This window comes from Lolium rigidum, chromosome 3, assembly GCF_022539505.1.
Source record: "Lolium rigidum isolate FL_2022 chromosome 3, APGP_CSIRO_Lrig_0.1, whole genome shotgun sequence".
Lineage (NCBI taxonomy): Eukaryota > Viridiplantae > Streptophyta > Magnoliopsida > Poales > Poaceae > Lolium > Lolium rigidum.
Window position 1 is genome coordinate 63457105 of NC_061510.1, and position 24578 is coordinate 63481682.

At 42.4% G+C, this 24578-nt stretch overlaps 1 protein-coding gene across 1 annotated transcript; it reads right to left on the minus strand.

Moving 5' to 3' along the window:
- Nucleotides 1-22728: 22728 nt before the first annotated feature.
- Nucleotides 22729-24097, minus strand: LOC124701931 (transcription factor bHLH84-like). The gene is made up of 5 exons (XM_047234030.1): nt 23897-24097; nt 23517-23789; nt 23328-23393; nt 23139-23204; nt 22729-22824 (listed from the first exon to the last, which is right to left on the minus strand). Exons 1-5 carry the CDS (start codon nt 24095-24097, stop codon nt 22729-22731), a joined length of 702 nt encoding a protein of 233 aa, XP_047089986.1.
- Between the last annotated feature and the right edge of the window lie 481 nt (nt 24098-24578).

Genomic DNA, 24578 nt, shown 5'->3' on the forward strand with positions numbered 1-24578 from the left:
CTTGCATACTACACCATGCAGAGGTATGCCGGGTCACCACAGCTTGGTATCGTAGCAAATGCTTTGACCCTAGGATTAAAACCCTTTAAAGGAGACCTATAGGATTGGTAGCGTCTATAGGAAGTTGTCCTAGGTAAACCAAATACTTCTTATGACTTGAGATGGATATTCACTTGAGAATAATCCTGACACACTTGAGTCAACCTTTTTATCTATCTTTCCTAAGTAAAGTTAGTTAGCTAATCCGAAACATGTAGTACATCATTAAATCCTTAAAACAATAGATTAGTAGATCACTGTTGGTATACAATACATGGTAGTCCAAAGAGAGGATACAACCATAAGGAAGATATCCTAGTGGAAGATGTATACCAACACATATTATGGTTAAGTAAAAGTTATTCAGACCTGTAATAGAAGTGATATCAAGTAACAAAGATAAGAAAGATAGCCTACTAGAAGGTGTAAACTGATACAAGTAATGGGTAAGTAAATTATCCAAGCTTGTAAAACCACTGATAGTAAGTGATAAATATGAGTTATATGAAGTAGTATAGACCATGATGAGTCAATCATGGGAGGTAAGGAAGAGTGATTGGAATAAAATTTGTCTACTTATATGGTAGAGTTGCTAATCATATAAGATTCACCGGAGAATCATTATGTGATGGATTAGAACCTCACAATTAATTGAGAGGAGTACAATAAGAAGCCAAGTGCAAAACAATAAGTACAAGAATTGTGTTCCAAAACAATGGGAAGTGTGCCAAGCCCATCAAGACCATATGTTTATGGTAGAAACACTTAGAAGTATAGGAACTATATCCTAATAAATATGTATTTAGAGTAACCATATTATAACTAGTGGTAACATAAAAAATAGTCCTCAATAGCACTTATATATGGTATAATACTTTGTTAGAACTTCCAAAGAAAATTAGGTTAACCTTAACTATCCTAGACAACTTTGTTTCAAGTTTATCTCATTGCAATTGTGCAATTAAGGTAAAAGTTGAGACAAATCATAGAATCCAATATATTCGTGCTAAGTATCACGATATAAACCTGTCTTATGTGGTGTTATATACTACACATCTCAGCCTGATGTTTAGAGATGTCTTACTCAACTAGTATATTCAGGCTTATGATGGTGTGTATTATATGCACAAAGCTGAATCTTCTTGGATTTTATTGGATTTTCATTGTTTGACTAGATCCATACATGAAGTTTGACTTTGATATGCAAATGCATGTTGCAATATCAAGCCTTTACTTGATGCTTTAGATCTAGAGGGTAATGGTAAACGTGTGAGGAAGCGACGAATTCTGGAAGATTCCGAAGACAATATGAAGGTTCACCAGATAAAGGAAACAAAGTTGTGGGAAGCAACCACAATATTCAGAAGGAAGTACCAATCAAAACTCATGCTTTACCTCAACAGAGGAGTACTTTAGTACGGAAGAAGCATGAAGGTGAGAAATATGATGATTATGGTGAAGCTCAAGCAGATCCATAGTTAATATAGAAGAGGGAATGCATGGGAAATCACTTAGGATACTATAATCATAGTGTCAGCTAGTGGTTTTCTTGCAAAATAAACCCTGACAGAAGGAAGATGACCTATGAAACCATAGCAGATATAAGAAGACCATAGTTGATATCAGAAGACCACAATTGGTATAGGATCAATACTGCGAGATAAAGCAGAAGATGTCTCGTCCAGTTGATCAGAACCTATAATAGAATCCCTTTTTAGACATCAAATAGCCACAGTTGGTATAATAACCACAGCTGGTATCAGTTGGTATTACTAATAGTCCACGATTTAATTATTTGTAACAAAAGTTTGTGAACAAATAAAAATCTTGTCAGCCAAATAGCTAGATCTATAATCATTTAGTCAAAGGATTCACATTGGATGTCCACAATTGAGTGGATACACCACAAGGATTCTTCACAAGACCTTAGAAGAATACAAACCATAAGCTATACTTAGACCAATATTCCAACCATCAATCCAAGGGTTGGAAGAAAAGGAGTTGAATACCATAAGAAAACTCTAAGGGGTGGAGTAAAGATTGAGTTAGATGTACAATAACTCAATATTTTGAGCAAGATAGAATAAGAAGGTCTGAACTGAGAGGAAGTTCAATCTTATTTTCATAAGATTGTTGAACACTACTTTCAGAAGGATGTCAGACCAGAAGCCGAGGTTTATACCTCGAGGAAGTAAGAATTGGACTATAACTTGAGAAAGTGAGAAATATTTACTCAGAAGTATGATAGCCCAAGTAAATTAAGGCTAAGGAAGTTGGATAAAGGAAATATCGGAGACCAAATACAGCTTGAGAAGGCCAAAGACCGAAGGATATTGATTATACCAAACCTAAAGACTAATAGAATGATTCCTTTCATAGAACCTAAATAACCCAAAAATAGTTATAGGTATCAACTATAATCCCTGATTGGATGGACTGAAAGAGTCTAATCCATTCTTAAAGGAAATAAACCATCACGATCATTTCCATGTTAAGTACCTTACTTAGTACCATCATTGCAGTTTTGGTAGTAAGGGAAAACAAAGACCTATTTACCAATTAGGAGTATGTTGTTAAATTAGTCCTCAGTTGAGACTAGCAGCATTAGAAGAAGTTCCAAGCATTGAATTTTCAATGAGGAAGGAAACAAGATTATACTATGGAAAGAAATCATGGAATTGAAGTACGAAGCCATGGCTCAGAGATAGACAACATTGGATTCCAGGAAGAATCTGGACAAGGGATGTATTCAATTATATCCAGTAAGATCAATACGGAGTTCGAGAAAAGTCGTAGTCTGCACAAGTCAGATCCACACCTCGGAAACGTGAGAGATATCAAACTTCGAGGACGAAGTTTAGTTTAAGGGGTAGAGACTGTAATATCCCAGGTAATGGGGTTACAAAATTAGAGGAAACAGATGTGTGCATTGCATTCATGCATAGAAACTCGGGGAATTTTCGCGCTTTAAAGTAAAACAGATCACGATGAATCGAAGTTTCACTTGACCTTGGTGGAATTGAAGTAGCTCATCAAGTCAAGCGCTACAAACCTCAATGTGACTTTGCTAAAACCTTGTTTTGGGTAGAGATAATTTGATCTAAGAGGTTAGATCAAATGGAACTAATAATTAACACAACCACACTTTACTCAATGATCAATTAGTTGATCTTATAAAATATTATAATATGGCAATTCTTGCCATAGCATATGAACATCTACTCAATTACAAACCAAGTAACAATAAAATTGGAGAAACTATTCTTCACTTATCTTTTCCATGTCTTAAACAAATCCATGATCCTACCCTGAACCCATGGTATTCATATTATTTCATTCTTGGAAGTAAGACAAGGAGATCAAATCTAGAAATAGATATTTCTCTCTATTCCAAGTTATTATACATCAAACCTAGAGAGGTGAGAGAGTCCTATTTTATTTATTAGAGAAGCAATGACAAACTCAGAGCTAAATCTTGGATATAAATATCCATATGATCACAACATTATCTTCAAGAGGAACCTAGAGTATTATTCAAGCCTTCCCAAATGAGAGAGACCATTCATATTAAACCTAGCTTTACCTATCTAAGAATCCAGGACAACCATTGAACCAAAGTATTAGGTTGTAAACCATTTCCTCTTGGAATGGTGAGATAACCTAATATCAAATGGAACAAGACTATATCCATGAATAGGTGAAGTAAAGTAGAGATTAATTCAACTAAGCCCTCTAGGTAGAGACTTAATCTTTCATACCTAAAGAGATCTTGTGAGTACACCATAAACCCTAGGCTTATATCCCAACCTTAACTTGTGAACCACTTGGTGATCATAAGTAGAATTCCCCCACATCTACATTCCACTTATTCTTCACCTAATAAACAAAAGAGAACATTAGAGTAAAACCCCATACTTAATATGGTGAGAAACCATCCATCAACATGACTAAAGTTAACTATAAAAAGAACTATAACAACTTTAGTTGCTTTAACAATAGATTAAGGATATAATAGAAATCTATGTGTATAAGATAAAACCAACTCTCATATCCTTAGTAACTAAAGGAGCACATGAAATAATAATCAAGTAACCATTTTATCATGAACTGGGGGAGTAAACCTAGCCAATACAACATGGTGTCATCTCATCTCTACAACCTAGCATTATATCTCAACCCTAGTTTGTGCATCCCATGGGGATCACAAGTATAAACTCTAAAACCATTTTCAATATATTAATTGGAGAAACCACTGAATAGCAACAAACCTTGTATGGTTAAACCCTATAACAATCCAAATGATCTTGGATTAAATCATCCTATGAGAAGTGGGGAAGAGCAACCCTGCCAAAGTAATGTGGTACTAAATTCCATATAGAATCTAACCCCATGTCTCAAACTAACTTGTGAATTATTTGATGATCACAAGTAAAACCCTAACCTATATCCCAATATTAGTTTGTGCATCACTTGGGTGATCACAACTAAAAACCTAGGCCATAATTAAGATTCAACCCATGTGTCATTAGGTAATTATCATTTGAACCCTAATGGTTCATTAATCAAATCCTATGCTCCATTTATAAAACAAAGAGCCACCTAATGCTAAGTCCTATAACTAAACTCATGGGTGGTTATCAACCACTTATCCCTATAAATTAAGACCCAACCTTGAGGAGAGTAATATCTACTCTAGATAATTCAAAGTGTTAATAGATCATAACACAAATGCTAATGAATATGGGTTATCATCAAACCTACAAAACCTTAATAAAATGTTGCTCCCATGAAACTAACATGCAAGTGATTAACTTCTCAAATAGGAACTAAGACATAATAACAACTTCAGAAATACCTTGAGAAGAAGGTATCAACTCTTATATTTCTAAATTGAATAGGAATTCAAAACAAAAAGGAAATTGAAGTGAAAATAACAACTCATGTCTATTTGCTATTTTGAATAAGTTCACAAATATGCAAATAATCTAGTATAAAATGTGAATTCAAATTGAATAGTGAAACAATAGTCGGTATACTAAAACTTGAATGAAATAGCATAATTACAAATACCTGCAAATAGAATTGAATTCAAATATGAATTAAAATAGAAAATTTACAAAAGAAAAAAATAGAAAAGAAAAAGAAAAGAGGAGAAAAACCACCTGGACCTTACACGGCCGCGCGGTCCGGAAGGAGCCCGGTTCGTAGCCCAACACCACGGCCCATCAAGCAGCCTAGGACCAGCCCATCTATTAGGACCCAAAGCAGCCCACCGTACCGATTCGCAGGAGGGGCGTCATCTTCCTCCTACGCATGGTCGACACGGTGTAGACGTGCAGGACTTCGCCGGCCACCTCACCGTTGTCGATCAAGACGAGCACGGACGCCAGGGAACCGTTCAACAGCGCATACAAGAACCACCGCATCCGAGAATATCCAAACACGAAGGGATTCGTGCCCAAAACCTCGCCGACATCATCGATATATCTGGGCCGTCGCCGGTGGTGGCGAGGACGATTCCGTCCTTGTCAAGGCATATAAACGTGCCAGGAGCTCGACCTAGAAACCCTAGAACTTCGAGGCTCACCCATTCCCTCTCAATCCCTCTCTATTCCCCGCAAACAGCCATGCTCCGTCGCCGGTGTTCATGACGCCACCGTCGGAGGAGGCCACCCCTTGAACCCTGAGGTAGTCCACGAGAAGCGCATAAGTGTGAGGATCGTTCTAGTAGAAGGAATCGGGAGAGGGCGTGCTCAATCAGGCAACATCAACCGTTCCCTTTCACTCGGGTTCACCGGCGATCTCAAAATCGCCGTCGTCTCCGACCTTCCCCGACCTCGCTGACCATCCCAACGGAACCACGGTGAGTGTACGCACTCAGAGAACCCTTAAATGTGCGTTTTTATCTACCATAGCATCCGATTCGATACCTCGCCGGAGTTGTGCGCCGCAGACATGAACTCCGGCGATGCTCCGGTGGTCTATTCGAGCAACAAACCACACCCTCGGACTCAGCGGGTAGAGGGGGTCCGGAAATTGCTAATCGCGCATCCCAGCTGGCCAAAAATCAGCGTTGCCGTCGATCGCCGGAGACCTCTCCGGCGAGATGACGTGGCTGGTGGGGTCAGTGGCCATTGACTTGGTCGCTGCTTGCGTGGCAGTCCACGTAGCGCTGGACCCACTAGTCAGTGGGTGTGGTTAGATCTAGCCCGGTACAGTTAGCATTTTCTAATTATTTAAAATACCAGAAAATATCTGAAACTTTGCAAATTCATATAAAATACATTATAACTCAGAAAAAGGTAAATAATATATCAAATTTTTTAGAAAAGTAAACTCTATCCAATAAAAATATAAAATGAAATTTTTATTTTTAATAAAAATTCAATTATTAAATACTTATTATTTAAGCTTTTAATTTTAATTCTAAATTAAATTAAAATTCAATAATTAGTAAAAATTTCCAAAATTAAATAAAAACCAGTAATTAAATAAAGAAAACATTAAAACTAATTTTCTTTATTTATTATTTTGTTAAATCCTTATTAGAAGGATTTAAACCTAATTGACCTAATTATTAATTGTTCTAAAATAGAAAAATGCCAAATTCAATATTATTTTATCTATTTACAAGTTACTAATAACTTCAACTTTAAATTGAAGTTATTAATCATAGAACTACATGGTAAATAGTAAACCCTAGTTCCATATGGTAGAAAACTAGGAACTTATCATTTCATGTGTAATTCTAAAACCCTAATCCAAATCGGAACCATAGCTCCACTAATTCTTTTGAAACCTAATTTACTTCTAAAACCTAAACCCTAGATCCTCTCATATAATCTTGGTGTTCTAATTTTCATACATAGAACCATAATAGCAATTACATACTTGCCATGCCACATAAAATTGTAGGAGCCCTATTATCAATAATTTGGTAGTCCATGTAGGCATACCTATCCAACCTAGATGATCAAATAGGACCAACCCTAGTTCCTATACTTAGAGGCAACAACTTTAAATATCCATATTTATCAGCACACCAATGTGATGAACATTAGGAGCAATCATACCAAATCTTGAGCATTCCATAACCATACTCCACTAAACATTATTAGTTTTGGATATTTATCCACCATCCTATTTAGGAGCCAAATATTCCTTACTTAATAGAACCAATAGTAAAACCTAAACCACCTCAACCCTAACTGATATACTTCTTATTACTTAAGAAGTATGTTCTTCAAAAGTTATTCTTTTGAAGAAAATAAGGAATCATCATCAACCCTGCTTATAAGGACCTATAAACCCTAGCCGACTATCACTAGCAAGATAAACCAACCTTGACAACAACCATGTATAATGAATTGCTTAGGATACCTAGGCTTATCTTAACCTTACAAGCTCTAGGTGTTGATGAATCCAACTTTTGGGATCCATCTAAGATTTACTCCAGCAACTACCCGAAACCATAGTCAACTATAGAAACCCAACCTAATTATCATACTTGTTCTTTATCAAAGAACATGTTCTTCAAAAGTTATTCTTTTGAAGTATATGATAATTAATCATTAACCATGCCATATAGTGCTAAAACCAACCACTATTCACTACATGTTAAGATTATACCAATTGTTAATGCTATGTGTTATTATAGTTATTATTATTTATTACAGCACCTGTTTATGATAACAAGCAACCAATTCTTAATAAGAACCTTGTTTGTGAATCTTTGAACCACCCTAAAAGTGCAACACACCCTGAACTAATCATTACAACTCACTAATCCTAAATCATCGGGGTTAGGTTACGCTTAGAGCGATTGCATCTCATAATTATGCATTATTGCATCCTTGCCAATCTTTTAAACATCGTCCTTACCGAACGATGATGCTATTTCAGAATTTGGAGTTACTACGTATCGAAGACCTTGCCTGCATAATCTTGCAGTCAAGAAAGGCAAGTTCATCACTTGCTCATGTCATTTGAGTATTTCTATCAAATTACTTGCAAAGTATTATGGTTATCACTATTGCATAAAATCAAAACCACTACTTTCATAACTACGAATATGACTATGTGGTGGGCAATGGAACCATGGATTGTGTTGATATGGTGGAGGTTCCATTGCACGGGTTTATATCCATCTAGGATTAAACAACAAATGTCGCCGAGTGATTCTTGTGCCGTAATACCCGTGTTAACCATAAGATCCGGAGTGGGACGGAGTAGTCAAAAGTGTTTCCACCTCTCGTTCATCAATGGATGCGCTTTACCGTAGTACACTTGTAATCCAAGGGGGCAAGCTGGTGAGGCTGGGGAGTCCTAAGTCCCCACGGCATAGTCCGTAGTACACTTGTCGCCCGAAGGAGCAAGCTGGTGAGGCTGGGGAGTCCTAAGTCCCCACGGTATTGCGGTCTATGATGGGTTGCGGCTACCGGCGAAGGAGTTTGGTTCGATCCCGGATCGTCGTCGTGGTCGGGGTCCACCCCGAAATATATGGGAATAATGGGACCGGCGAGGACCCGGGGTCGGGGCATGCAACAAAGGGTGGGTGTTCGAGGTAGCGGAGGAACATGATTGGCTAGACCTTATACCGGGCCTCACACCATAGGAAGTGTGGACGAGCTCGCGGCTCGGTTGGCACCAAGGTTAAGATCTCTTATGGGTAAAGCAACACACCTCTGCGAGTGTAAAGAACCGTGACCTGTCACTCCCTGTTCCGGGATATGGAGCTGCGAACGCGGCCGGAAAGGAGCTCCATGAAGTTCTAGTAAACCGGTGAAGGGCGACGGACATAGTTCTTACGAATAAAAGCAACCTTTTGAAGAAATGGTTATGAAAACTTGCATTGGTATTAGACTTTACGGTCTAATGCCGTAGCTAGTGCATTAAACACCTCTTTCCTATAATGAACTTGTTGAGTACGCTCGTACTCATCCCACTCTTAAATCCCCTGCTTAGATATGGAGGCATCGAAGGAGGATCTACGAGTGCAACTCGAAGACCGAAGGATCAACAAATACTTCAAGGGACGGGAACCCGACGAAGAGTCAAACACTACCTCCAACAAGGATCAAACCTAGCTTAGCAATAGAAAGGAACTAGTTTCCTAAACCTAGCTCCTATTTAGCTAGAATCTATTCACAGCCTCTAGAGTTAGTTAAATACTCTACAAATAGAGTTCGTGATAAGACTAGACTACGAGTCATTCTTCTGTAGTTTATTTGCAGTTTTACCTCATTGTAAAGTAGGAGGCTGTGATGATCTTATGTAACAGAGTCATTGTTGTAATTCTATAGACATGCCTTGGACCCGCATATGTTTCTGTTGTACCACTCTGAGCGATATAATACTAGTGGAACGGTGTTTCATTGGTGTTATATCAGACTTGCATACTACACCATGCAGAGGTATGCCGGGTCACCACAGTTCTTCTCTAACAATATGCACGCTCTAACCATAAGGTGGTAGATCGCCCTTACTTCAGACAAGACGAACATGCATAGCAACTCACATGATATTCAACAAAGAGTAGTTGATGGTGTCCCCAGGAACATGGTTATCGCACAACGAGCAACTTAATAAGAGATAAAGTGCATAAGTACATATTCAATACCACAATAGTTTTTAAGCTATTTGTCCCATGAGCTATATATTGTAAAGGTGAAGAATGGAAATTTAAAGGTAGCACTCAAGCAATTTACTTTGGAATGGCGAGAGAAATACCATGTAGTAGGTAGGTATGGTGGACACAAATGACATAGTGGTTGGCTCAAGTATTTTGGATGCATGAGAAGTATTCCCTCTCGATACAAGGTTTAGGCTAGCAAGGTTATTTGAAACAAATACAAGGATGAACCGGTGCAGCAAAACTCACATAAAAGATATATTGTAAACATTATAAGACTCTACACCGTCTTCCTTGTTGTTCAAACTCAATACTAGAAATTATCTAGACCTTTGAGAGACCAAATATGCAAACCAAATTTTAGCATGCTCTATGTATTTCTTCATTAATAGGTGCAAAGTATATGATGCAAGAGCTTAAACATGAGCACAACAATTGCCAAGTATCACATTATCCAAGACATTTTAGCAATTACTACATGTATCATTTTTCAATTCCAACCATATAACAATTTAACGAAGAAGAAACTTCGCCATGAATACTATGAGTAGAACCTAAGGACATACTTGTCCATATGCAACAGCAGAGCGTGTCTCTCTCCCACACAAGGGATGCTAGGATCCATTTTATTCAAACAAAACAAAAACAAAAACAAACCGACGCTCTAAGTAAAGCACATAAGCTGTGATGGAATAAAAATATAGTTTCAGGGGAGGAACCTGATAATATTGTCGATGAAGAAGGGGATGCCTTGGGCATCCCCAAGCTTAGACGCTTGAGTCTTCTTGATATATGCAGGGGTGAACCACCGGGGCATCCCCAAGCTTAGAGCTTTCACTCTCCTTGATCATGTTGTATCATCTCCCTCTCTTGATCCTTGAAAACTTCCTCCACACCAAACTTAGAACAACTCATTAGAGGGTTAGTGCACAATCAAAATATACATGTTCAGAGGTGACATAATCATTCTTAACACTTCTGGACATTGCACAAAGCTACTGAAAGTCAATAGAATCAAAATATCCATCGAACATAACAAAACAGGCAATGCGAAATAAAAGGCAGAATCTGTCAAAACAGAACAGTTCGTATTGACGAATTTTATTGAGGCACCAGACTTGCTCAAATGAAAATGCTAAAATTGAATGAAAGTTGCGTACATATCTGAGGATTACTCACGTAAATTGGCATAATTTTCTGAGTTACCTACAGAGAATTTTGCCCAGATTCGTGACAGCAAAGAAATCTGTTTCTGCGCAGTAATCCAAATCTAGTATGAACTTTACTATCAACGACTTTTCTTGGCACAACAAAACACTAAACTAAGATAAGGAGAGGTTGCTACAGTAGTAAACAACTTCCAAGACACAAAATAAAAACAAAGTACTGTAGTAAAAACATGGGTTGTCTCCCATAAGCGCTTTTCTTTAACGCCTTTCAGCTAGGCGCAGAAAGTGTGTATCAAGTATTATCAAGAGACGAAGTGTCGACATCATAATTTGTTCTAATAATAGAATCAAAAGGTAACTTCATTCTCTTTCTAGGGAAGTGTTCCATACCTTTCTTGAGAGGAAATTGATATTTAATATTACCTTCCTTCATATCAATGATAGCACCAATAGTTCGAAAAAAGGTCTTCCCAATATAATGGGACAAGATGCATTGCATTCAATATCCAAGACAACAAAATCAACGGGGAAAAGGTTATTGTTAACGGTAATGCGAACATTATCAACTCTCCCCAAAGGTTTCTTTGTAGAGTTATCAGCAAGATTAACATCCAAATAACAATTTTTCAATGGTGGCAAGTCAAGCATGTTATAGATTTTCTTAGGCATAACGGAAATACTTGCACAGAGATCACATAAAGCATTACAATCAAAGTCATTGACCTTCATCTTAATGATGGGCTCCCAACCATCCTCTAGCTTCTTAGGAATAGAAGCTTCGCGCTCTAATTTCTCCTCTCTAGCTTTTATGAGAGCATTTGTAATATGTTGCGTGAAAGCCAAATTTATAGCACTAGCATTAGGACTTTTAGCAAGTTTTTGTAAGAACTTTATAACTTCAGAGATGTTGCAATCATCAAAATTCAAACCATTAGAATCCAAAGCAATGGGATCATCATCCCCAATGTTGGAAAAAATTTCAGTAGTTTTATCACAGGCAGTTTCAGCAGTTTTAGCAGTTTCAGACAGTTTTTCACGCTTTGCATTAGAAGTGGAAACATTGCTAACACCAATTCTTTTATTATTATTAGTAGGAGGTGCAGCAACTTGTGTAGCATTAGCATTACTAGTGGTGGTTATAGTCCAAACTTTAGCTATATTATCTTCTTTTTCATTTTCTTCTCTTTCCCACTTAGCACGCAATTCGGCCATCAATCTTATATTCTCATTAATTCTAACTTGGATGGCATTTTCTGTAGTAGTAATTTTATTATGATGATTTTCATTAGGCATAACTTTCGATTTTAAAAGATCAACATCAGCAGCAAGACTATCGACTTTAGAAGCAAGTATATCAATTTTCCTAAGCTTTTCTTCAACAGATTTGGTAAAAGCAGTTTGTGTACTAATAAATTCTTTAAGCATGGCTTCAAGTCCAGGGGGTGTGTTCCTATTATTATTGTAAGAATTCCCATAAGAATTACCATAGCCGTTGCCATTATTATAAGGATATGGCCTATAGTTGTTACTAGAATTGTTCCGGTAAGCATTGTTGTTGAAATTATTATTTTTAATGAAGTTTACATCAACATGTTCTTCTTGAGCAACCAATGAAGCTAACGGAACATTATTAGGATCAACATTAGTCCTATCATTCACAAGCATAGACATAATAGCATCAATCTTATCACTCAAGGAAGAGGTTTCTTCGACGGAATTTACCTTCTTACCTTGTGGAGCTCTTTCCGTGTGCCATTCAGAGTAATTAATCATCATATTATCAAGAAGCTTTGTTGCCTCACCAAGAGTGATGGACATAAAGGTACCTCCAGCAGCTGAATCCAATAGGTTCCGCGAAGAAAAATTCAGTCCTGCATAAAAGGTTTGGATGATCATCCAAGTAGTCAGTCCATGGGTTGGGCAATTTTTAACCAAAGATTTCATTCTTTCCCATGCTTGTGCAACATGTTCAGTATCTAATTGTTTAAAATTCATTATGCTACTCCTCAAAGATATAATTTTAGCAGGGGATAATATCTACCAATAAAAGCATCCTTGCATTTAGTCCATGAATCAATACTATTCTTAGGCAGAGATAGCAACCAATCTTTAGCTCTTCCTCTTAATGAGAAAGGGAACAATTTTAATTTTATAATGTCACCATCTACATCTTTATATTTTTGCTTTTTTTTGAGGTACATCTTTATATTTTTGCATTTCACAAAGTTCAACAAAATTATTGAGATGGGCAGCAGCATCATCAGAACTAACACCAGAAAATTGCTCTCGCATAACAAGATTCAGTAAAGCAGGTTTAATTTCAAAGAATTCTGCTGTAGTAGCAGGTGGAGCAATGGGTGTGCATAAGAAATCATTATTATTTGTGGTTGTGAAGTCACACAACTTAGTATTTTCAGGAGTACCCATTTTAGCAGTAGTAAATAAAGCAAACTAGATAAAGTAAATGCAAGTAACTAATTTTTTTGTGTTTTTGATATAGCAAACAAGATAGCAAATAAAGTAAAACTAGCAGCTAATTTTTTTGTATTTTGATTTAGTGCAGCAAACAAAGTAGTAAATAAAACTAAGGAAGACAAAAACAAAGTAAAGAGATTGCGATGTGGAGACTCCCCTTGCAGCGTGTCTTGATCTCCCCGGCAACGGCGCCAGAAAAATTGCTTGATGGCATGTACAGCACACGTCCGTTGGGAACCCCAAGAGGAAGGTGTGATGCGTACAGCGGCAAGTTTTCCCTCAGTATGAAACCAAGGTTTATCAAACCAGTAGGAGCCAAGAAGCACGTTGAAGGTTGATGGCGGCGAGATGTAGTGCGGCGCAACACCAGGGATTCCGGCGCCAACGTGGAACCTGCACAACACAAACCAAGTACTTTGCCCCAACGTAACAGCGAGGTTGTCAATCTCACCGGCTTGCTGTAACAAAGGATTAGATGTATAGTGTGGAAGATGATTGTTTGCGAAAACGAGTAGAACAAGTATTGCAGTAGATTGTATTTCAGTAAAGAGAATTGGACCGGGGTCCACAGTTCACTAGAGGTGTCTCTCCCATAAGATAAACAGCATGTTGGGTGAACAAATTACAGTTGGGCAATTGACAAATAGAGAGGGCATGACCATGCACATACATATTATGATGAGTATTGTGAGATTTAATTGGGCATTACGACAAAGTACATAGACCGCTATCCGACATGCATCTATGCCTAAAAAGTCCACCTTCGGTTTATCATCCGAACCCCCTCCAGGTATTAAGTTGCTAACAACAGACAATTGCATTAAGTATTGCGCGTAATGTAATCCAGTAACTACATCCTCGAACATAGCACCAATGTTTTATCCCTAGTGGCAACAACACATCCATAATCTTAGAGATTTCTGTCACTTCCCAGCATTCACGGAGACATGAACCCACTATCGAGCATAAATACTCCCTCTTGGAGTTACAAGCATCTACTTGGCCGCAGCATCTACTAGTAACGGAGAGCATGCAAGATCATAAACAACACATATATATAAATTGATAATCAACATAACAAGTATTCTCTATTCATCGGATCCCAACAAACACAACATATAGAATTACGTATAGATGATCTTGATCATGTTCGGCAGCTCACAAGACCCGACAATTAAGCACAATGAGGAGAAGACAACCATCTAGCTACCGCTATGGACCCATAGTCCAGGGGTAGACTACTCACTCATCACTCCGGAGGCGACCATGGCGGCGTAGAGTCCTCCGGGAGATGATTCCCCTCTCCGGCAGGGTGCCGGAGGCGATCTCCTCGAATCCCCCGAGATGGGATTGGCGGCGGCGGCGTCTCTGGAAGGTTTTCCGTATCGTGGCTCTCGGTACTGGGGGTTTCGCGACGAAGGCTATTTGTAGGCGGAAGGGCAGGTCAAGGGGCGTCACGAGGGGCCCACACCATAGGTCAGCGCGGCCAGGGCTTGGGCCGCGACGCCCTATGGTTTGGCCACCTCGTGGCCCCACTTCGTCTCCTCTTCGGTCTTCTGGAAGCTTCGTGGCAAAATAGGACCCTGGGCGTTGATTTCGTCCAATTCCGAGAATATTTCCTTACTAGGATTTCTGAAACCAAAAACAGCAGAAAACAACAATTGGCACTTCGGCATCTTGTTAATAGGTTAGTTCCAGAAAATGCACGAATATGACATAAAGTGTGCATAAAACATGTAGATATCATCAATAATGTGGCATGGAACATAAGAAATTATCGATACGTCGGAGACGTATCAGCCGGCGTCTCCCCACCGGCCACTGGTGCGAGGCGGGGACGGCGATGGCTTCTACAGGTCGTCGTCGGAGGCTTCGAGGTCGACGACGGGGACGGCGGCGCCGGATGGAGGAGTCGCAGGCCGGCGGTAGCGAGCGACGTCCTGGAGGAGCCTCGCCTGCCGCTCCGCCTCCTCCTTCTCCCACTGCTCCCTCGACCAGGCGCAGGCCTGGTCGAGCAGCATGGCTTTCTCAGCGGGGACGAGGTCCTAGAGGGACCTCGCGATGACGGCCTCGAGGATGGCAGCGTCCTCGGTGCTTTCGGCCTCCTCCACCTTCACCTTCGCCGGCTTGCGCTTCCGCTCGCCGGAGGTGTCATGTTCGCGCTTCGGGCGGAGCCGTCCTTGTGCCGTCGAAGGCTCGCGGATGACGATGCCGCCGCCGCCGCGCGTGCGGTGGCTCGGCGGGGAAGCCGGCTCCTTTTTCACCGGCGCCAAGGATGGCGCCGACATGGAGAGCGATCTCGACGCCGTGTCGAAAGACGACGAGCTGGTAGCCATGCGCCGTGGCTGCCAGCTGTTTCCCCGGCGGCGGCTGGTCGATGCCCTCGATGGAGGGGGCATCGTGAGCACTGGGGAGTTGCTGCCCTCGATGTGCTCGAGGACGTTATGGAGCGTCCTATTCGGCGCGCTCCACCAACGCCGGCGACCCGCGGCGTTGTTGCACGGAGGCGGAGGTGGCGGGCCGTCATAGGACGCCAGTTCCCGCTCCCACCGCCGGAGGAAGAAGGAGTTCCACCGCGTGTAGTTCTCGGGGTGGTGGCGCGGGTCGGCGCGTTCTTCCTCCGTCATCGCCATCCGAGCCTCCTCGATGGCGACGTCGAGGGCGTGGCCCTGGGGCGGCGGCGGGATTGGCACGCCACCAGCACTTAGCCGCCACCCGCCACCGGGAGGCCTCGTGTCCTGGGGCAGGGGTACCCCGCCTGGTGGAGGAGGTGCCCCTCCCACGCATGGAGCGACCGGCGGGGGAAGCCGTTGTTGGCTGCGCCGTCGTCGTCGTAGAACGCCATCAGGAGAGAGGAGGGAGAGTGGAGGGAGAGTGGAGCAGGGATGCGCATAGCGGCGAGCGGAGCGGCGTATATAGGCGCGGCTGGCGCCAGCGATTAATGCCGCGTGGAATGCGACGCGTCCGCGGCGAACTGACCGGCGGCAGCCTTTACTGCGCGCGGAAGACGATGCGTACGCGGAAGACGATGCGCGTGTCGCAGACCGGTCGGGGCCACCTCCGCGGCGAAGACGAAACGAAAGTGCGGGAGAGATTTCTCGGCGTTTCGCGCGCTTTCGCTTCGTCCGGAGTCCCCGAGCGCTCCCCCGGGGACCGGGGATGGCGTGGGCTCGCCGGATGGATGAAAGCCCAAATCCGGCGAAAAACGAGGAACCGGGAGCGCGGCTGGGCCATTTTTCGCCGTCCGGATGAAAAAATGGCACACCGGAGGCTTAGTCTTCTTATACCGAAATTCACTTTGTCTCCCGGGCGCACATGCTCGCCTTACTAAAAACATATTTTAAAATGTTAAAAAATTATGGAAACAATTCGCGTGTACATCTCTATTTTCTATGTGGGCAACTAAAGTTTCACGAGAAACACTTCAACTGCGAGTAATGCCACATAAGCAATTCTTTACAGAAAATATAAATAATTTTCTATTCTAATTATGTGGTCTTGTCCCCTTATCGTCTACTATGCCCTTCCATCCCTCCTCATCATGTGTCATGTGTCCTCTACAATAGCGGAGCTACAAAGAAAAGGCTAGGCGGACCAAGCTAAAGATCGCTCTCTGCTTGAAAGGTAAAGGAATTCCGCTGGCAAGTCCAGTAAATAAAACAAAAACGCAAGGTCCCGGTATCAGTTTTGAGAAAAAGGAGCCAGCGAGGAAACGGCTGCACGAAAGTGCAACGACTTGAGAGTTGAAACGAGCCTACTCTTTCCAAAGGAGATGCCATTTTCTCTACTTCCGGAACTATTTACTATAAGAATGATTATTTTCATATAGAAATGACAAATAGTAACTTTTGTGCATAGGGGAGAGTACATTATCTATATCTATCTATACCTAATAATAAATGGAGGATTGTTTCCTTGGTCCAACACTTTTTCAGACCGATTTACCCTCCCATTAAATCACATAATACTTACAATGCCACCGTATGAACCGATTCTCTTCTTTTCCTTCCCACCCGGCCAAAATTCTCTCCACCCGAAATTGGATTCCTTGTTCCCCAACCGGCCGCCACCAGCCGCCAACCCTCGATCTCCGGCGAGCGTTGCCACCGACCTCCTCCTGCGGAAGGAATGGAACCACCCGGCGCCGATCTATTAGTTCGAGACCAGCTCCAGCTTGGGGAACGAAGCCACGGCGGGATTCACAACCATGGCACACAGCCTTAAAAGACCCAACTACCAGCGCTACTGCGCTAGCTTGGGAAGGGAGAAACGGCGGGCTTCGTCAGGATCAGCTCGGGTTCGATGTGACTGGCGGCGGAGGACCGGCGTGGACGTGCGTGCGCGCAAATCCAGGGAGACGATCAACTCCACGGGCGCGATGCAATGGAACCGGGATGACAAATCAGATGCGTTCGCGCATCTAGGACTGCCTCTGGTACTGCTGGAAGAACCTACGGGAAGAGAGCGTACAGAACCTGCCTCGTGTGGAGGAGCCGGTGGCGGCCGGCGAGGCTGCGCAGCGGGAGGCGGAAGAGAACCTATGTATGTCCGGATGCCTACTCCGCGTTCCAGTTCCCTTCTCATCCCCCTACCAGGACGCCCTGCGCATCACTCTCTGCCGCCCTGAACAGGACCTAAAGCGCCGCCGTCGCTCAGCAACGATTATAGCCCTTCCAAGATCAGCAACGATGTGTAGACTGAGGTACCTCCATTCATCTCTTGCTGGTCTATTTCTGAAATCCACGGGTATATGTTCTTAATAATGCTGTCTATCTTACATACACTCCTTCAGAGTTATCGAAGTTTAGAAATTTCAGAAAACTGAAAGTTTTATTACAATTAAATTGCGTTACACCATTGAATTGGAAGACCCATTGGAAAATATATGAGTTAAATTGGTCATTTGCTAATGGGCACACAAGCAACCAGAAGGACTGATTACGGCAAGGCCTCCGAGTGTTTTTAGTCAGCTTCCTACCAAAGAGCTAACCAATCAGGTGTTATTACTGTCTGGTTCTCAAGAAATATAACTCCTTGAACATTTTAGATCCTTTGTGGTCTTTGACATTTCTAAATTAAATTTCAGTTACATACAGACTTTAAGTATTATGTGGACTGGCTATTGTCTTGAATGCTAGACAGATCTCAATGATCTTTTTAAAAGCTGGGAAGAATTTTTATAGTAATTTGCAAGTTTTAGTGGTATTTCGGAAAGTGCACAAATTTGGTCTATGACATACGACATACCCCGGAGTACCAGACCCCAAGCAAATTAATAGTAGAGAAGATATAAAAGGTCCCTTAGGCCTTAGTTATACACATTGGTACAACATACATTTTTTCTCTTGCTAAATTTAATTCCGTTTGAGAATAAAATCGTCTCTCTTCAGATGTCGGCTTGTAGTCTTTGCAGTCCGCCACGCATGCACCTCCTTGGTTCGGACGAAGCCAAGCGAGCTCTGCTGGGAGCTTCATCGGCAAAATCTTATCTATATTTCGATAAACCATCGATAATTTTTTTAGGACAGAGGGAGTGCCATATAATCTATGTACCATGTTGCTACAGAACTTTTTTATTTTCTACTTTAATGTATATATATTTTAATTTTTCGCACCAACGCGCGGGCATTGTCCTATTTTTTTTTAAAATGTGGTGTCTACTTTTTGATCAAGTGTTGTATTTATGGAAAAAAAACAAAGAGAAATAAACATGGAAATAAACAACATAAATACAAAAAATATATATCTCAAGAGAACAGGACATGTGAAATCAAGTGCGGGCGCAGAATCGACGACGCTATCCTAGGAAAGCATCGAAGGTACGCTGCACGGCTAAGAAACGGTAGGCCAAGCCCATTCCTAGCAGGTCGGCGCCTCCCACAGGGCTCTAGGCTCGATCCATGGAGGGTGGCCGGGAGCACTCATGGCAGAAACGGGAGAAGTGTTGTGATCTCGACAAGAGGGGTGAATACAGAGGCGGATGATGGTGCTTATCGTAGCGTAGACTTCACACCGTTGAAGAACCCCAAGAGAAAGGTATGATGAGCACAACATCAAGTTTTTCCTCAGTAAGAAAGCAAGGTTCAATCGACCAGTAGGAGAAATGCGTGACTTCTGAAGGTGTTGCTAGCTGATTATTGGCAGGGCGCACTACCGGCTTCAGCAACAACGTGGAACCTGCACACAACACAACCAAAATACTTTGCCCCAACTTACAGTGAGGTTGTCAATCTCACCGGTTTTGTTGAACACAAAGGATTAAACTTATCGCGTGGAAAGAGATGTTTGCAGTGGAATTAAAGAGAACGATGCTTGTAGAAAGTAAACAGAATAAGATTGCAGTAGATGAATTTATCAGTGTAAAAGAAAGGACCGGGGTCCACAGTTCACTAGAGGTGTCTCTCCATAAAGATAAATAACATGTTGGGTGAACAAATTACAGCCGGACAATTGACAAAATAAAGACCATACATAACAAGATGATTAATATGAGATTTGTTTGGGCATTACAACATAATACATAGACCGTAATCCAATTGCGTCTATGACTAATAATCGACCTTCCGGTTATCGTCTGAACCCCTTCCAGTATTAAGTTGCAAGCAAAAGATTATCGCATTAAGCAATGTGTGTAAAGTAAATAATAGAATTACCCTTGGATAAAACATTGTTGTTTTCTCCCTAGCAGCAACATCTCACATCTATAATCTTAGAAGTTATTGTCACTCTTCCAAAAAATTAGAGGTATGAACCTACTATCGAGCATAAATATTTCCTCCTGGAGTCACAAGCATTTACTTGGCCAGACCAACTAGTAACAATGGAGAGCATGCAAGATCACAAATAACATATGACAAAAATATAGTCGATCTCAACATAGTATTCAATATTCATCGGATCCCAGGAAACACAACATGTAGCATTACATAAAGATGACCTTGATCATGATAGGCAGCTCACAAGATCTAAACATGAAGCACAAATTGAAGAAGACAACCATCTAGCTACTGCTATGGACCCATAGTCCAGGGATGAACTACTCCCGCATCATTTCGGAGGTGAGCATGGCGATGTAGAGGCCTCCAGTGATGATCTCCCCCTCCGGCAAGGTGCCGGGAAGAGCTTCAGAACCCTCCTGAGCTAGGGTCTGCGACAGCGGCCGCGACGGTACTTTTCGTGGATGGAGGCTCGGGTGTTTAGGTTTTTTCCGAGATCGTGAATAAATAGGCGGAAGGGCAAGGTCGGTACAGGCCAGGGGGGCCACACCATGCCATGGCACGGCCAGGCCTGGGCTCGCGCCATGGGGTGGTCTGGTCTCCCTGTGGCCTTTCTTCATCTCCCCTCTGGACTCTGTCTTCGTTACAGTAAAATATTGACTTCGGTTTTTTTTTCGTCCAATTCCGAGAATATTTCTTGTACAACTTTTCTGAAATACAACTGTGACATCTTGTTAATAGGATAGTGTCAGAAAATGTATAAAAGTGCAACCAAGTGTAAACAAAACATATATAAATTGATGTAAAACAAGCATGGAGCATAAAAAATTATAAATACGTTTTGCGACGTATCAACGAACAACGAGGGATCTTCTCGGTGGCGTGGCAGAGGAGGCTCAAATCTATGGCGGGAGTTGGCGGCGGAGCGGAGTATTTCAAGTGTGCTTGTTGACATTCCAGGAGATGTCTTTTTAATAGTGATGCCGGAAGCTACAAATATGGCCCCGTGAACCGAGTATATGGTGTTCGTGGAGGAATTGGCGAAAACCTACAAAATAAATCAGGTGTCAAATTATACGGTATCTGCGCTGTATATTTTTTTGCCCGAAACCGCAAAAGACATGTATTATATGGTTTCCGTATTTTTGCAGTATCTCTAAAATATAACACCTGCTATGGGACCGTAAGATCGTAAGAAATAATATTTTAAGGCATATTTCGGCACCAGTCAATGCTCCATGTAGACAGTTCACACCTAGGTAAGACCTACACTGAACTTATGAGTCTATGCACCTCAAATTTTACTTATCTTATGGTTACGAGTTTTCACCTTAAATAGCACCATTTTTCAGAAGAATGACTTAGAAAAAACTAAATAATTCTCTATCGCCTACTATCCCCTTCCCTCCTCCTTGCATGTCCTCTGCATGCCATGCCCTAGTGTCCGACCTGATGCTCAACGAGGTGGTGCAGCTCAACGGCTCGGAGGTCGGAAGTTCGAACTCATGCATTCAAGTAATGAGCTACTATCTCCTTCCATCCCTCCTCCACCGCATGTCCTCTACATGTGCCATGCCCTAGTCCAACGATTTCACTCGTTCTATTGCGCCTTGGGGATAATGGGTCGATGATTTCTGTGCACTTCAACTTTGTCATGGTCAGTGTCTTTGTTTCCTCCGCTTCTTGCTCGTCCTTGTCCATCGGCGCAAATAAAATTGGTGATTACCGCGACGCCATTGAAGTAATCGAAGGCAGGGTTGATGTTGTTTGTCGCTTCCGTGTTCGTTGTCGGAAGCTCGCTGGCCTAATCGTTGCAGCTCAATGACCATTCAGCAATCGGCGAGGTGCTTAGACACAACTTAGCTGGTGGCGGCGGTGCCGTTAGTCACAGTCCTGGAGCATCAACAACACGATCATAAGGGCGGCAACACAGTTACCGTTGGACTCGGCCATTGAGTAATTTGCTTAGGTTAGTAATGCAGATTAGAGGCGAGAAATCATCTTTGCATGCACGCAGGCAAACGTCATGCGCGGCACTAAAATTCATCTTTGTTGCCAACCAAATACGAACATTCTGTTTCTCCCTTGGAGCCGGAAAATGAATTGTTAGCAACCAATATATATGCACAACACAGTTTTAGAGTTGGCTCAGTTGAACATGGCTTTAGGGAGAATATCTCTCCAGGTATAGGAAAACACTGCTAGCAACCAATCACGTCCACAAGGCACGTACTCTTTGGTAAAATAGAGCCTGGGTGGCATCAGTCAACGCGCCACCTAGACAATTCACACCTCTAATATTCACAATTAGAACCTATATGCGCATTTTTAAGGAACTGTGGTCCAGAGGACAGCCTGACACCTATGAAGGTTTCAAGGATTGCCTGTACATTTTACTTTATACGCCTCTTGACTTATCTTTTGGTTACGAGTTTTCACCATATATTGCACCTATCTTCAGAAAAGAAAAGAAAAGACTTAGAATTTGTGTCTCATTCCAATGGTGAAGCATAACTCATCTCGACAAAGACAAAGACATAGGCGTCTGTCGATCTGTAATTTATGACTAGAATGAATTCAAGAAGGAAAAATACTAAGCAATGAAGAATCATTGTATATGTAGGTATGTATGTATGTATATATGGACTTCATCTTCATGCCAAGAAAGTTTCCATATCATTGGTTGGCTCCAAGCCCATCATTGTTGTGGCGGAGCGATCTTGAGGTCGAGCCCGACGTTGAACCCGTTGTAGGCGATCGGCGCGAACATCCACATATCGTCCGAGCTCAAAAGCTGTACACAAAGAGAAACGGTCAGGGTCAATTAGTTCAAAAACATCGGTGCAGTTTTCTTTCTGATGACCAATAATCACTCAATGTGCATACAACATTAATATCTCTTCTGAATTCGCAAACAAAAAAAATACTACTACCTCTACATAAAGATGTTTGGAGTTTTTAAAAATTTAGATGTATGGACCTAATATTTTTTTATGTATAGATACATCCGAAGATAAAAAAAATAGATGTATCTTTTTATGAATGGAGGGAGTAGTAATCTTCTAAATAAAAAAATAGAACACGATTGGAATTTTGCAAGAACCAGACCTTGATTTGGAGCTGCATGAATTTGATGTAGTGAACTGCTTCTTCCAGCATCGTGCTAATGTCTACCTGAAAACCACGTCTCAGCATGCATCAGAACATCATCATGATCCAGATGTTTCTTCCTATTATCATAACATTTGTTATAGTTGGAGTTGGAATGATTAAAATTTCAAATATATCGATCATTACCTTGGTTCCATTCGGGACAAGATTCTGCAGCACCTTCAGCCGCTCATTGATCTTCTCTCTACGTTTCTGTTCACAACAAGACGAGTATTTTTCAGGTTAGTATTCAGAGTTTCAGACTTGGTCACGACGCTGTGATTGCATTGGTCGTCTATTATTATTTCAGATTAGTATTGAGAGTAATTAGCTTACCCTGGCGTAGAGGCTTTGCGGGTCGGTGGCGGCGCCACGCCCGGCCCTGGCCTTGGCGCCAGCGCCGTGCGACGACGACTTCTTCTTGGACGCCGAGCTCATGTTGCTGCACGAGGTCATCTCCAGCGACTCGTCGTCGTCGTCGTCGGAGAGGTAGTTGCTGGAGCTCTGCACGTTGTTGCCGCCATTGCTCTCTTCCTGCTGCGCGCCTCGGCTGCACGCGCCCTTGGAAGCCCTCTTGGGTGGCACACTGCTCTTGCCCTTCCTCTGCACCTGCATCGGTCGATCGCACATAGACAATCGTCGTCAGGCACACACCCTGGTAGGTATCTTGAGCCGTTGATCACGATGGAGCGAGTTCACTTCTTCCTTGCACTTACCGGCGGCGTTGTCGCGGAGGCGGAGCGCGGTTTCTTCTTGGGAGCAGTGCCCGTGCTGCTCTCACCGTTCTGGTCGCCCAACTTCCTCCTGCAGGCGGACGTGTTTCCGTCCTGGTCATCAAACTGAAGATTGAGATCAACCATGAATGCAGCCGGATCGGTGATCTGCTCTTCGGGCGCCACGAAGAACTCGCCCACCATGGCGCCGCCGTCGTAGTAGCCGCCGTGATTGTGGTAACCTGCGCCAGCCGAGGCCGAGGTGCCTTCCTGCATCTGCATGTAGTACGGCGCCGAAGTGTAGTACTGGTCAGCCTCGTGGGCGGGCCAGTACATGGACGACGACGGCGCCGCCGCTGCCGGTTGCTTCTGCTGCTGCTGCTCGTTGCCGAAGAACTGCACACCCAGCAGCCGCGCCATGGCCTCCGAGTCCTCCACGGCCACCGACGGATCGAACGAGTGCCAGCTCGCCTCCGAGGACTCCATGGATCGAAGTTCTTGCACTAGACGTAGTTTTATGCTGGTCGATCGATGGCTGGCTAAGAGTATCTTGTAGATGCCAATGCGTGTGGCGGTATTTATACAGTAGTAGGAATGTAGGACTACTGCTGATCTAGGAGGGTGGCAAACGGAATGTTCTGCGTACATGTCTGACCATTGTGCTTTCAACATCAAGGCTTTGCTG

What these genes read in the sequence shown, in the direction of transcription:
- LOC124701931 (XM_047234030.1), bottom strand. Translation starts at nt 24,097, where the DNA reads ATGGTGGGCGAGTTCTTCGTGGCGCCCGAAGAGCAGATCACCGATCCG. An exon ending in CCTCCGCGACAACGCCGCCG is followed by an intron (nt 23,790 to 23,896) that starts GTAAGTGCAAGG and finishes CGACCGATGCAG; the next exon opens with GTGCAGAGGAAGGGCAAGAG. An exon ending in TTGTCCCGAATGGAACCAAG is followed by an intron (nt 23,205 to 23,327) that starts GTAATGATCGAT and finishes CGTGGTTTTCAG; the next exon opens with GTAGACATTAGCACGATGCT.